Genomic DNA, 14,336 nt, shown 5'->3' on the forward strand with positions numbered 1-14,336 from the left:
GACAGGAGAACCACCTCCCTTGACCTGCTGGCCATGCTACTTTTGGTGCAGCCCAGGATTCGGCTGGCTTTGTGGGCTGCAAGCCCACAAAATTGTCAGGCCACGTTGAGCTTCTCATCCACCAACACCCCCAAGTCCTTCTCCTCAGGCCGGCTCTCGATCCATTCTCCACCCAGCCTGTATTGATCCTGGGGGCTGCCCCAACCCACATGCAGGACCTTGCACTTGGCCTTGTTGAACCTCATGAGGTTTGCTGGGGCCCACCTCTCAAGCTTGTCAAGGTCTCTCTGGACGACATCCCTTCCCTCCAGCATGTCAACCACACCACTCAGCTTGGTGTCCTCAGCAGTCTTGCTGAGGGTGCATTCTATCCAGCTGTCCACATCCTTGACAAAGAGGCCCAACAGCACCGGTCCCACTTGTTCCCACTGAGGAATACCACTCGTGACCGGTCTCCACTTGGACATTGAGCTGCTGACAGCAACTCTGAGTGCGACCATCCAGCCAATTCCTTACCCACCGAGCGCTCCACCTCTCAAATCCATGTCTCTCCAGTTTAGAAACAAGGATGTCGTGCGGGTCGGTGTCAAAAGCTTTGCACAAGTCCAGGTAGATGACATCTGTAACACTTCTGTCACCCGTCAGTGCTGTAACCCCATCACAGAGGGCCACCAAATTTGTCAGGCATGATTTTCCCTTAGGGAAGCCATGTTAACTGCCACCAATCACCTCCTTATCCTGACTCTTCTCTAGTTCAAGTACTCATTTTAATTCATTGCTATTGCTGTCTGAGAAATCTCAGAAGGGAGTAAAATCGAGAAAAACGCTCAGGTCTAAGTGTGAATACAAAAGCTCATCTCAAAACCAACAGAAAACGGTATTAGAGGATTTCTAATTTATTTTAAGAGAAACACGGAGCATACTGACTACTGATAAAAGACAGGCTCTCACTTACACCTAGCAACTTGTGGAACAAAACTTCTCCAACTAGTTAAGTAGGAGGAACTGATCATAGTCAGGACATGATATTGCAGGATATATTAAAAGAAAAAAAAAAGAAGAGGTTAAGACAATCGCCTACTATTAATATCCTGGGCAATTTGAAAAATTTCAGACAGCAAAAGAAACATCTTTTCTCCTTCCAAAGGATGTACCCCTGGTTTTAGGGACATTTTTCTTTTCCAAGGCTAAATGTTCAAAAATCCATAGACAACCTGCTGATCACCAACAGTGCCTTCATAAATAGTTATATCTGGTATTTGGTATGAATTGTCATTCTTTCTGTCTTAATCTTCAAGTCATACCTTGATAAATTAGCTTCTCAAGCATTTCAGTATTATTTTTAAATTCAATATTATTTTTAAAGGAATACCCTGGATTTATCTTCTATGGCTAGAAATTAGTAGCTAAATGACTTGCCAGAGAAGATATTTCACTTTTGCAAATACTTTCTTTATGATGAAACTGCAACCTTTCTTCACCAGTACGGGATTCCCAGTCACATTTGTCACATTTGACCTTGCATACTCAGGGCTTTTACGTTCTCAAAGCAAAAAAGGATGTTTCAGAACAGAAGCTGGTCCTCGTATCTCCCCATCACCATGTTTTAACGCAGAGCTCTCTATACTTTGTAATACACCATCCCAAAGCATCATGCCCATGCATGCCCATCAAGCATTCCTCATTTCTCCATCCCAAAAAGCATCAAACTCTCAGTTCAGAGCTTTTCACCATACTGCAACAAACCTCTCCTTTTCTTACACAGCTCCTAATGCTTTTGCATATCAGAACAAACAATCAAGTCTCATTTACTGGACAGATTTCATTCAGCAAAAATCATGGAAGATCTCCACTGGGAGAAAAATAAAATATACTACTGAAAAGGTAATGCATAGCTGCTCTAAAGATGTGAATTTATTTCAGATAGTATTTCCAATTAGTTTTGCTGGCTTCTCTCATCAACTCTTGGCTAAGGATGGCAACAGCCTGATAAACTCAGGTTTCCAGACAACTTTGTCTTTCTAAATCTAAAGGGTGTTGAAATGGAGTAAACTTTGTTTTCATGCTCTGGCTCTTGTATGTAATCTCTCTTCCTTGCTGATGAAGCTTTCTTCTACAGAACTTCTAAAATAGGCACATAATTTATCAGGCTTACAATCCTACCAGTCTATATAGTGCTAAAGTCATGAGTTCTCTAGCTAACTTTTTCGTAACAGAGCCACCAGCTTAATCAAATTTTGCTAAAACATTTGAAAAGTGCTCTATAAAAACAAGCAACTGATTGGATAGAATGTAAATTAACATTAGTATGACAGAAAGTGTTCATAGCACCAAGTATCCATACGAAAGCAAATTTTAAAAGAGGATGTGTAGCATTTTTGCTTTTGAGGAGGTGTTGTAAAACCCAGTAAATGCAGGTTTCTTCTCCTAAGACATTTAAACACACTTTAATACATGCATTCACTCCCCAGGAAAGCTGTAACTAGCACAACTCCCTGTGGAAGACTGCCTTAATCATTAGCATAAGCAGAAACAGACAGTGCAATACAACAGGTCAGTCATCTGTATATTTACTAACGTTCAGATACCTTCCATCTGGAATGTTAGAACTGTTCCAAAAAGGTGGTCATGCCTCAGAACTAAAGATTACATAGCAGCTGAAGATTATATAGCAACAGATCTCTGTCCTGCCCCTTCTCTTTATTTTATTCATCTCAGTGGATAGCTGTAAACATAAACAGTAAAAAACTGTCTTCCTGGACAACTATCATGAAAAGGTGAAGACTAAGTGCCACAAAGCCCACCACACCTACATTGCAACTCCATTTTACCAAGTTAGAGTGTAATAAAAGTTTAAATATACACTTTTATTATTAAAAGCTGAAAAACAGTGACTTTCAAGTTTGGGGATTTTTTGTTGGGTTTTTTTGGTTGTTGTTTTGTTGTTGTTGTTTTTTTAAATACATCAGTACTCCTTAAGGTTTGGTTTTTTCCTGCATGTTTTCTTTTTCTACTTATTGGAATGAAAAATTACCTCCTCTTTCAGCGCATGTTTCTTCTGCTCCAAACAGATTTCTTTAGCACGCATCAACTGCAAAGTCTCCTTAGAAACTGCATACTGAAGCTTTTCCATACGTTCCACTGCTGCTGCCCATGCTGCCTTACCAAATTTTTTCTGATCTGCTCGCATTCGATCGTACACAGCTACAGAAGGGAAGAAGAGGCAGACAGCTTACCAGTCTTCACTAGTGATTCTACTGCAGAGATGATGAACACATTTGTATCCAAAAGTGTACAAATTTTCTCTTAGCAGGGAGTAGTCACTCTACAGAGTACTAATGGTCAAATCCAGGATGTAAATACTCTTAAGATACATGTAAATATGCAATCACCTAATTGTTGATAATTTTATCATTATAATTCCAGTTTTAGTTATCCACAGAGGGATCATTCTGAATATAGAGTACCCAAATACTTGAAACACTGGTTCAGAATTCTTGACTTAATAAAAATACTTTATTAATGCTACCATGTGGTCTTAAACTGCATCCCAAATCTTCCCTGCTTCTGAAAGCGCCAATTATCAGCTAGTAGTCTGCAGTTTCCCTTAATAACCTCCACAGTGCAGTCATAAGTTTAAATGAATCTGCAGAGTGAAAAAAAACTCTACAACTTAAAACAAAAATTTCAGCTTGACTTCAAGTGCAATTCTGTAGAAAACCAAATTAAATTTAAATAACATCTATCTTTTAACTCCAGATGCAGGTTGCTTCAGAAAATTACTTCAAAGTAACTAAGCAAATCATAATTTGATCTTAATATGGAGAGACTGATGAGAATCTTTTCAGGGAGACTTCAGAGCAGCATGAGTCTCTTTCCTTGCCTGATACAGATTTTCTGTTCTTGAGCCCCAGACAACATCTAGGCTGACACACATGAGATTTTCACCATTTTTAATATCATCATATGATAGTGTACACTTAGCTTTGTGAAGCAAAAGCAAAGTCACACAATCAAAGGGGTAGTGTTCAGTCCCCAGGTGCTAGAAGGTATTACATGCTGTCATTAGGCAATAAAAAAATACCTTTAAGTTCTCATGTGTTTTTCCTCTGCCATCTATTCATATTTTCATATGTAAGACCACCCAGTGGTCAGGGGAGGCCAAAAATACCCCAAAACATAACAAAACAGGCAAGCAACCTGTACACCAAAGGTCAATGGTTGTAAATAGTTTCCAGGCATTTCATTTCCAAGTGTTTTTGCCCACAATCATGACTGCTGTATGTATGTAAAAAAAGCACGTGAACAAAACAAAAAGTAAATAACTGTAAATACATGTTCTTTATCAAATAATGCAGTATTTTATATGCTGTCTTTGTCAAACTAGAAAAGGAACCAAAATGATTAGAGACAGCTAAGAATTTGCTCTAATCAAATACATTCCAACATGCTTGAAATGGTTTAGTCACTTTTTCAAAATAAGGCGGAGTTTCACGTTATCCTTAACTTGGGTCATCACCAAAAGAAATCATTTCGCAGTGACTGCTTCTCTTGAGGCAAATCTAGCAGTCATGCAGGGAGATGACAGGAAACCTACCCATCAAAAAGATATTTTCTCCCAGGGGTACTGCTTATTTATCTGGTTGCACAATCACTATCATCAAGGCAAAGAAAGAAACAGGAACCCACAGTCAGGCAGGAAGAACAGCTGGACAAAGCCTGTCAGTGGTAGCCCACGGTCGAACTAAAAGAACTGAAATGAAACCACATCCTCAGGTGTGTTTGCCCTTATAAACTGATTATTTAAGTTGAAATGGTACAAGGAAGAAAGCATAGATGTACACAACAAGTCATATGACCTGGCTTTACTGCACCAACCCTTCAGTATAACTGCTGCATTCTTCAAGCATAGAAATGGCAAGGTTCTATCCATGAAGATTTCAGAACAGAGCAGCTTTCACCAAGTAGTTAAACTGAGCTGTTGCTCAACATTTAGAACTATGAAAAAAAATACTGAAAGGCAGGGGAGACAGGAAAAGGAAATTAATTCAAAGGTAATAAACACATACTATGGTGGTCTGCCATATCTAGTACAGAAGGCAGAATCCATCAGGGACTCTGTGCTCCCTAAATCCTTTGCAAATGTACAGTGCAGCTGATACAAACACGTTGAGAAAGTGGTTGCAAAACTTTTATCTGAAATTTCTATTCTGCTGACTTCTGGTGATGTTCTGAAAAGGCTTATTGGTGAAAGACTTAGACACAGAATAAAAACCAAATTGAAACAACAACTGCATTCTCCTCATTGATAAAAAAAATTACAGTTCACTGCAGAACATGGTAAACATTAAATAAATATTTAGAGATCTTATTTGACAGATAGAATAGGAGAAATTAACTACCTTTCTGTGTTTTAGCTGTTATTTCAAAGTATTTAACTGTAAGATCTTGAATGGAAAGCACAGCCATGTGGGCTTTTCTCTGCCAGTCAGCATCTTCTTTTTGCAGACTCTCAATTCTTCTGGGGCCTAGGTAGTCATTCTCTATCGAGATCTGAAAATAAATCAGTCCATAATTAACAACATAATTAAATGTTGCTATTCTTCCAACAGCGATGTGTTTCAGGGTGGCCAAAAAAGCAAAATAAAAAGGAGAGAAAACTACAAGCAAATCACCATAGCTTCTATTCAACAGAAAAAACACCTCTTTTGAAGTTCTTTCTGGTGAAAAAGTACATCCATGGTTTCATTACTATTATTACTGGAAGCACAAAACCCTCAAATATAGATTTGTTGGTATCTTTTTTGTTAAATATCATGTTACCTTTAGATAACAAGTATACTTCATCCAGGCTTTCTTCCAGCCTAGAATACATTCTAAAGAAAGTGAATGCTCTTCAGCCAGAATGAAGCTGGAAACAGGGGATATGTTGGGGCAGGGGTATGTAATCAACGCATTAGTAGTTTTTCTTTGTTCTAAATTATTTTTATAAATGTATTTTCCTCTGGAAATGGGAGCTCAAGTATCTTTTCATTGCCAAGATCAAGGCAACTTTATTTTGAAGTGATTAATGATCTGAAACCAGTAAAAGATTTGGAGTTTCTTTTAAAAAATTAATAAAAAGATAGCTTTCTCTCCCCAAACTGAAAATTTTTACACACTTTTTAAAAGTTAAGCAGTACCACTACAGACAACAGAGCTAAATAATTAAATATTTAAGCCTGCTCCCAAAGCCTTAATCTTGAATATTTTTCTTTTACATCAGTCAAGAAAACACCTCACTAGTATAGACAAAAGCCCCCAAACTCAGAAGTGTTCATAATCTTACAAGTCCCCAGATATTTTAACCTGAAATTCTAATGCCTCCAGTAATAATCTTGATTTCACAAAGCTTCAATCTGGTCTCAGAAAGCCATTCCACTGTATAGCTGAACTGCAAACAATAGCTTTTATGTGACTGTTCAAGACGCACCTCCGCATATCCACTTATCCCATCTCCTAGAGGCATCATTTTTAAAGTAAGAAATACATAGATGCATTTTAAACATTTTCCAAGAAACAAAAGATTATTTAAAGTAGTTTAATAAGGTATTTCAATCTACTTCTTATATACTTCCAAAATCCTTAGAATGGCAACAGGTAAAATAAAAATATGGACAAATGGTAAGTGAATAATAATTTTACTAGATAGGTTGTAACATGCAGTTCAATGGAGCACATATGTACTGTGATTTCCACATTCCATACCAGTGAATGAAGACTGGTGAAATTAATACTTTTCATTTACACAGAACTCCAAAATGGCAAGTTCCTTTGAGAAGCAGGATAAAACCCAATACAGTTAAGTTTTCCTCTTCTATTCCTTCGTAAAGATGAGGTCATTTGATACTGGAATTGACATAGGATCACTGAGTCATGCGAGTAATGCTCTTGTTAGGCATCATTTCTAAGAGAGTAAGAAGCCTCAAAGTAAGATTTCTTCACAAAGTTTTGGCTGCCGAAGCATTATTCACATATAGTGCAAGGTAAAGAGATTTCTGACCCCATAATACAATTGTATCTTTGTTCCCTAGAGTAAGTATTTGCAAATGACAAACAGGAAAGTACCTTTTAATTAACTGCAATCCCAAGTATGTCATCCATGCCATCGTTCACATTGAGGATATTCATACAGAAAGGCATACAAAACCCAAGAAGTCTTTGCTTTAGCAATACCCATAAAAGTATGCATATTTATATGCAACCATAAGCAGACAGTCAAAGCTCTGCAAAGCTTTAGGAACTGGGGGAACAAGGAAGAAGATGGGGTTGTAAACATTTATGAGGATGGACCAGTTCAACCTGGTACAGTTACTGATGCATACCTTCCATTTCCCTTTAAGCACTTCGCTCATAAACACATTCATATGTAAAAGACAGGAAGCAGCATACTCCACAAACAACTACTGTTTAGAAGGAGGTCCCCAAGTAGTTGCACAAACAGGAACAGACCAACAACATGCCTTAAAACTGCAGCAACAGCAGCATACTTAATAAAAGCCTGAAAGGAGCCTCACAAAGATACACAGGACAGAAGCGCTTCCCTAATACTGCTTGAGCTGACCTGCCCTGATGCTTAGAGCCTACACAGCTTGTTATCTAGCAAGACAGTCAAACTCTTACATTTATTGACCATGAACATGAATAGATTAATATGCTACTTGAAATGTCTTGTAGTACCATCAGAACACCAAGGTACAGCCAATACTCATGTTTGGACTTTGCATCCTGCAGCTTGGCTAAGGGACAGACACACAGTATCAACTTTGTTGCCCTAAAGCTGTGAAACGATGGAGGAGGGATGTGCTGGTTTTGGCTGGGATAGAGTTAATTTTCTTCAAGTAGCTGGGATGGGTGGGGCTATGTTTTGGATTTGTGCAGTGTTGATAATACAGGGATGTTCCAGTTATTGCTGAGCAGAGCTAATACAGTCAAGGCCTCTTCTGCTTCTCCCACCACCACACCAGTGAGTAGGCAGGGGGGGTACACGAAGTTGGGAGGGGACACAGCCATGACAGCTGACCTCAACAGATCAAGGGGATAGTCCACACCATATGACATGCTCAGCAATAAAAGAAGGAGGGGGAATAAAATAAGCAATAAAAGAAAAAGAATGGGGGAAGAAGGAGGAAGGGATGACGTTTGGAGTGACGGCATTTATCTTTCCAAGTAACCCTTACATACACATGATGAAGCCCTGCTTTCCTGGAGATTGCAGAACACCTGCCTGTGATGGGAAGCAGTAAATTAATTCCTTGTTTTGCTTTGCTTGCAAGTACAGCTTTTGCTTTACTTATTAAACTGTCTTTATCTTAACTCAGGAGTTTTCCCCCTTTTACTCTCCCAATTCTTTCTCCCATCCCACTGGGGCAAAGTAAGCAAGCAGCTGTGTGGTGCTTAGTTGCCAGCTGGCGTTAAACCATGACAAGGAGGAGGGTCTCACTGTTTCAAAAGGAACATCCATTCAACAGGGGAAGACAGCATCAGGTTTTCAGTGGGGAACAGTCTTTGACAGGTGAAAAGCCCCAGCTGCTTCCTTAAGAAAGGTGGCTAGCTAGGAGGATGAGCCTTAAACTGAAAAGTTTGTTCCCTTCACATCTGAAGCTGCTGGACAGCTATGCCAGCCAGAAGCCACTAAGGTTAAAGTTGACAAATTCAGAATTATAAAGTTCAAGAAAAAGCAAGAGCTGCATATACTTAGAAGATCCAGGCTCTCAGGCTGATTCCTGGAGTAACAGTCTTCAGCCACAAAGATCTTTGTTACTCTCTGGATAGTCCAGTTCAGTTTAGGACAACACACTGCAGCCACCTACTGCCAGCAGAAGACATCTGAGACCATTCATGGTGTAGTAAGAGTCAAATGAGTAAAAAATTCAGGGAAGTTAACTATCAGCATGCAGGGAGCTTGGCATTGTGTATTACAAAGACAGGTAGCCTTTTATCTAAAGCAGCCACAGAGATTCCCATGCAACCAGGAAGGAAAAGAGATCAAGTTGCTTTAATATTACACCTCATGAGATGATCTAGTTTTGGTAAAAGCAGACTTGTCAGAAGGAGACTCCAGAAAGGTAGTCAATGAACACAGTCTGCACTATGTCCCTCAAGACAGGTCCTTGCTTCCCAGCTTTGTTTCTTTTAGGTCAATAACTTCCTGAGTGGCAGCAAACTTTGAGTCCCCTTTGGTACCTTGGAAGCTGCAATCTCTGGGTCTCTGCAATCTGTCTGCTGCTCTCTGCCTCTCCCAGCAGACAGGCTGTGCTCCTGCTCAAGCTTACTTTTCTGAGCTTCCCTGGCATACACACCCTGTGGCCTCCAACAGCCTCTCTATTGACCTGAACAAGCTCCAGTGCTCCCCATGGGAAAAGCAATCTCTTCCCAGCCAGCCAGAGCACTCCGCCTGATTCAGCTTCTCCTTGAAGAAGCACAACAAAGAAAAATACAGTTATTAAAAATAAAAAGTAGAAGAAAATACTGCTAACAACCTTTCCAAAGGTAGTTACTGTCATTCTTTAAAATCTAAGCCAAGTAACTCTGACAAAGTAAAAGACAGATGGCAAGTAAATAGCTATTTTTGGCCATGGTACTTGGCACACTTTGGGAAAACGTGGGAAAAAAAATACTCGTATTGTCAGTGTAAATACTGATAATCACCAATCACCCGAGAGAAGAATTACCAGTTTTCAAGTGCAACCTACTTAGAAAATTATTATAACCTCCCAGATATTAATTAAATTTATGTTTATAATCCTTTCCAGGCAGGACAGACAATCACCAGAGAAAAGCAGAGATTAGCAACTGAGACGTAGTGGTCAAATATACATGGTCCCCCTTGCTAAATGGCTGGCTGAGCATTATATCCCAGTCAAGTGAAGTACCACTACAGCAAATATATATTAAATCATAATATTCAATTTAAATAATATAATTTGGGTACCTTTACACAGAAGATAGAAATTATTTAGAGCTCTATGTTATCACAGGAACCAGAAAGTAAGCCCATGGGGAGGGAAAAAAAAAAAAAAAAAAAGGTAGTTTAGCTAGGGGAAGACCACAGCTGTAAGGGGGAAAAAAGCTGGGAAGGGAATACAAGGAACCTGCCTCTAGAGGTTGCAGCTTATGAAGAACAAACAGCAGCTTTCTTCCCCACCTACAACCCCTTCATGGTGGAAGTTACCACTCTCTGCATTCATCCTAACTAAGAATTTAAAAAGGAAAAGGGAAACACATACAGACCATCAAACAGCAACACGAACAGGCTCATGAGTTCTGAAGACTGTTTTCTACATTCCCTTCAATAATTAATCACCCTGATGTAAGACAATAACTCTCATTATGAAATTAAAGCTCTTATGTGCATCTGCATTCCATTACTGTTTGCAATGCATGCATAACATGTTTATGCTTCATTTTACTCACTGCACACCTTTATAATGCCGGCATCTTTTGTTTTTATAGCGCATAAAACAGCACAGGTCATTTTATAAACTAGATTGAAACATATTCTTTAAATTACTATTGTCCATGCTAGCTATGACTAAGAGAAGGTACCAAAGAAATGAAATAGGGAGGAAAGAAAAACTAAGCAGTGTCATCATCTAATTGACATTCTTTAAACCTGCACACCCAGGTTTGATTCAGCAAATATTTTAGTTTAAAATTAAGAAACTCTGATATAGTTGAAGGTTTTTCTAACCTAAAAGGCTTTTCAGTTCCCTAACATTTTCTCAAACTCATTTTTTTGTGTGAAAGTTCCTCATTTGGACTAAAAGTTCTGGCAGAAGCATAGTCTAACAGAAAACTCTCCCACCTCACAACTAGATCACATAGCCAAATCTAAAGTTTTTTTTTTAATAAACTATTGCAGCTATTCTTCCTAAAACCCCTATATTCTCTTTGAGAAGAATCCAAGACTCATAATAAAATTGGGGGGGGGGGGGGGGGGGCCACACGGGAGAGGGGGAAGCGGATATCTTGCCTGACAATGAAACTCGCTTTTGAAGACCTTAAAGCAAGCTTTTCTTCAGATAAAAGCTAAGAACATTTTGACAGCTTTCACAGAAGTGTTTGTCAGAAAGCACTCAAGAATAGGAAGAAACAGCAGAAGCCATTAACTTCAATACATCACGTAAACACCTATTTCCATCAGCTATTGCTTCAGAGTAATGGAACATTACAGAACATGCTTCTACAGCATACAGATATGTTTCTGAAGGAAAACAAATTCGTTCCTCAGAGGAAACAAATTGAAAGAAGGTCCCTAATCCAGCCTGTGAACAAGTGAGAACAAAACACAAGAGGCAAGATGCAGGAGGGGGGGGCCTGGGAAGCAGGACCACAAGTAACAATCCGTTAGCTGAAAGGAATGTGCTCGAGCTTGTGGGTCACAAGCCCTGGTGATACGGGACATGAGAAATTACTGAAGGGTACAGAAACAAGGACTAAGTATCAAGTTGAGACTATACAAGGAATAAGGTGGTCAGTTTGTCAGCTTGCTCAAGGACATGGTTCAAGAACTGCAGACGTTGTCTTTAACTGTTGCTGAATTGCTAAATAGCTAGCGCGAGATCTTCAGCGAGTTGCCACACAGTTATAGAATAAGCAAGTTTTTGGACCAATCAGAATAACATGTAACAATTGCTTGTGTGTATATAACCATGCTATTAGGCTAATTAAAGCGACATTTGCTTGCATCAAGCTGTGTCCCGTCTCTCAATTGTGGCAGCAAGACTCTTCTTCTCTGGATGTGGTGGGTTGACCTTAGCTGGACACCATGTGCCCATCAAACCACTGTATCAATTCCCTCCCCAGCAGAACAGAGGGTGGAGAAAGTCAGATGGAAAAACCCAGACTTGTGAGTCAAGATAATGGCAGTTTAATGAAGCAACTGCAAAAATCACGCACATGGAAGCAAAGGAAAACAAAAGATTCTATTCTCTACTTCCCAACAGCAGGCCATGGTTAGCCACTTCCCAGGAAGCAGGGCTTTAGTACCTGTAGTGGTTGCTCCAGAAGGCAAACACAGTAAATAATGAACACTGCCCCTCCCCCCACGCCGCTTCCTCCTCCCTTCTCTTAGCCTTTATATCTGAGCAGACATCATATGGTATGGAATATCCCCCTGGTCACTTTGGGGAAGCAGTCCTGGCTATGTCCCCTCCCACGATCTTGCCCACACCCCCAGCCTACCAGGGGGCTAGATTGGAGAGAAGCCTTGATGCTGGGAGAGCGCTGCTCAGCAGCAGCCAGAACCCTGGTGTGTTATCACCACCTTTCTAGCCACCAATACAAAGCGCAGCACTAAGAGGGCTGCTGTGGGGCTCTGCCAGACCCAGTACACTAGGGTCAGAGATTGTTGAAGAATATAAGTTTATTGTGAGAAGATATGAGAAACAGGCCTGTAACTGTAGGATTATGTTAAGTTTTCTATAGTATACATCTCCTAAATAAAGAAACAATCCTCAAGGGTCTTTAATACTTTCCAGTTGTTTTTTTTTTCTGAAGACAGCTGGGACAATGATGGACAACACTGACAGAAACAGACTTAGACCAGATCTCATGATAGCTCAGGCAGGTATCTGTCACATCTTTCCAGCTCCCTGTGTTATCCTTCTTCTAGCAGACTTGTAATAGGCAGAAAAGGAGAAAAACATGAAATTTAACAACTGCAGATCAGTTAATTATAAGAACAAAACAAAGTAAGTTAAGGGACCACTGCAGTGGTAATGGCAAAGGCAGTAGGCAAAAAAGAAACCACTTCATACATGAAGGAGTGTTTCAGCTCAAACACTGAGCTGCTGTAAGGAACCAAAACATTGATAATTGCCTTAAACACTGCTCAGCACGGAGCTGGTGCAAAGCTGTTCCACTCAGCTTGGAGAAGACCACAGGGTGGTACACGATGGAATGGTTTTAGGACTTGTGAGGGCAAAGTCTAGCTAGCGCTTCCTGAAACAAACTTCTGTGGTAACATAAGGCAACTGCTCATGTGCAGAGCAGAGGCTGCCTAACCCCCATCACGATCGCTGATGAGGACCCCCTGTGACCACCGCTCACACGTTGGACTTGTGCACACACAGAGCACACCCACAACTGCTTTGTATGTAAATGAGGCATTCTCTTGAAAGCATAACACTTGAATCAACGAAAGCTCAGGTAGGACCCCCACCACGGAAGCTCAGGTGGGAGCCCCACCACCAAGACACCTAGGGTGAAGCGAGCCAAAGGACACCACTGGACCCACAGGTGGTGGTCTCTCTCCCCGCTCCCCACCCCCCTTCTTTTTGTTGAATAGTGATCAGATCTAAGTAATAACATGTGGCACAGAACTTGCTTATCCAGTTAAAGTAATCACCATCAAGCTATCGTATCTAACTACATTTTATATTTTGTATTAATAAATTGTACAACTGGTTGGTTGCTGTTGTTCCACCTTAATTCAGTCCAAGGGAATCACAAACTTGGTTGCTGCTCCCAAGGGGAGGGAGGTCATCCTCTAAACGACTCCTTTCGGGTCCTGACAGCATTCCAGGAGGCCAAACAACCAATTCCAACCACAGCCTGCTGGATATAGTGGCCAGAAAGCATGCATTTCAGCTTCATCATCCACCCAGGGACTTCTCAAAGTTAGTCTTACAGGTTTTAATTTAACTATACTTCCAGCTGGTAACACAAACCCAGCACTATTTCCCAAAATACGTTCTAATTCCATATGTACAGCCCTAAATACATTAAGTGCGAGCACTCAGCTGTAAAAAAGGCTTTACAATTTTACTGGTTTTATCCTAAGAAATACTAATATGGATTTTAATGTTAATACATGCAAACTAACTTACACTGGATACATCCCTTAAAATATCTGGAGCCTGGAACTAACAATACAAGCTATATTACATTAATCAAAATAAAAGAATGATATACACAATTCAATAAAGACTGTAAAGGAAGTAATGAACTAAAAAGCAAAAAAAAAGATGTTAGGACATACAGAAAGACGACTGAACAATAATGTCTTCGTACTGCAAAGTGCAGTGGTGAATGGCTTTTTACAGAACTATGGAGAATGCTGAAAAATTAAGAAGTATTCAGAAGAAAAAAATCATACAAGATTAAGGTTATGGCAAGAGTAAGACAAATGACTGTGATTATTCATCTGGGTTTTTCCCCAGACATAAGAAAAAGGAGCATTAAAACTACTAAGTCGAATATTTTATATGGGCAATTGACAGAATTAAGACTAAACCGTGCACCCTGTGTTATGCCTCCCTCATTTAACAATGCATGTACATAAAAACTTTATT

General features: G+C 39.9%; 1 protein-coding gene across 2 annotated transcripts in view; it reads right to left on the reverse strand.

The window, feature by feature from the left end:
• The window catches only part of JMY (junction mediating and regulatory protein, p53 cofactor), a 76,756-nt gene that overhangs the window by 30,096 nt on the left and 32,324 nt on the right, over positions 1-14,336 (reverse strand). The window contains exons 3-4 of one of the 2 annotated variants that reach the window (XM_080370854.1): positions 5,403-5,553; positions 3,035-3,204 (exon numbers count right to left, since the gene is read on the reverse strand). The exons of the other annotated variant lie outside the window; for it this stretch is intronic. Coding sequence (XP_080226980.1) covers positions 3,035-3,204; positions 5,403-5,553 — 321 coding nt within the window. The remainder of the gene's footprint in view (positions 1-3,034; positions 3,205-5,402; positions 5,554-14,336) is intronic. 2 annotated transcript variants of the gene reach the window in all.

This window comes from Falco punctatus, assembly GCF_963210335.1.
Source record: "Falco punctatus genome assembly, chromosome: Z".
Taxonomy (NCBI): Eukaryota; Metazoa; Chordata; class Aves; order Falconiformes; family Falconidae; genus Falco; species Falco punctatus.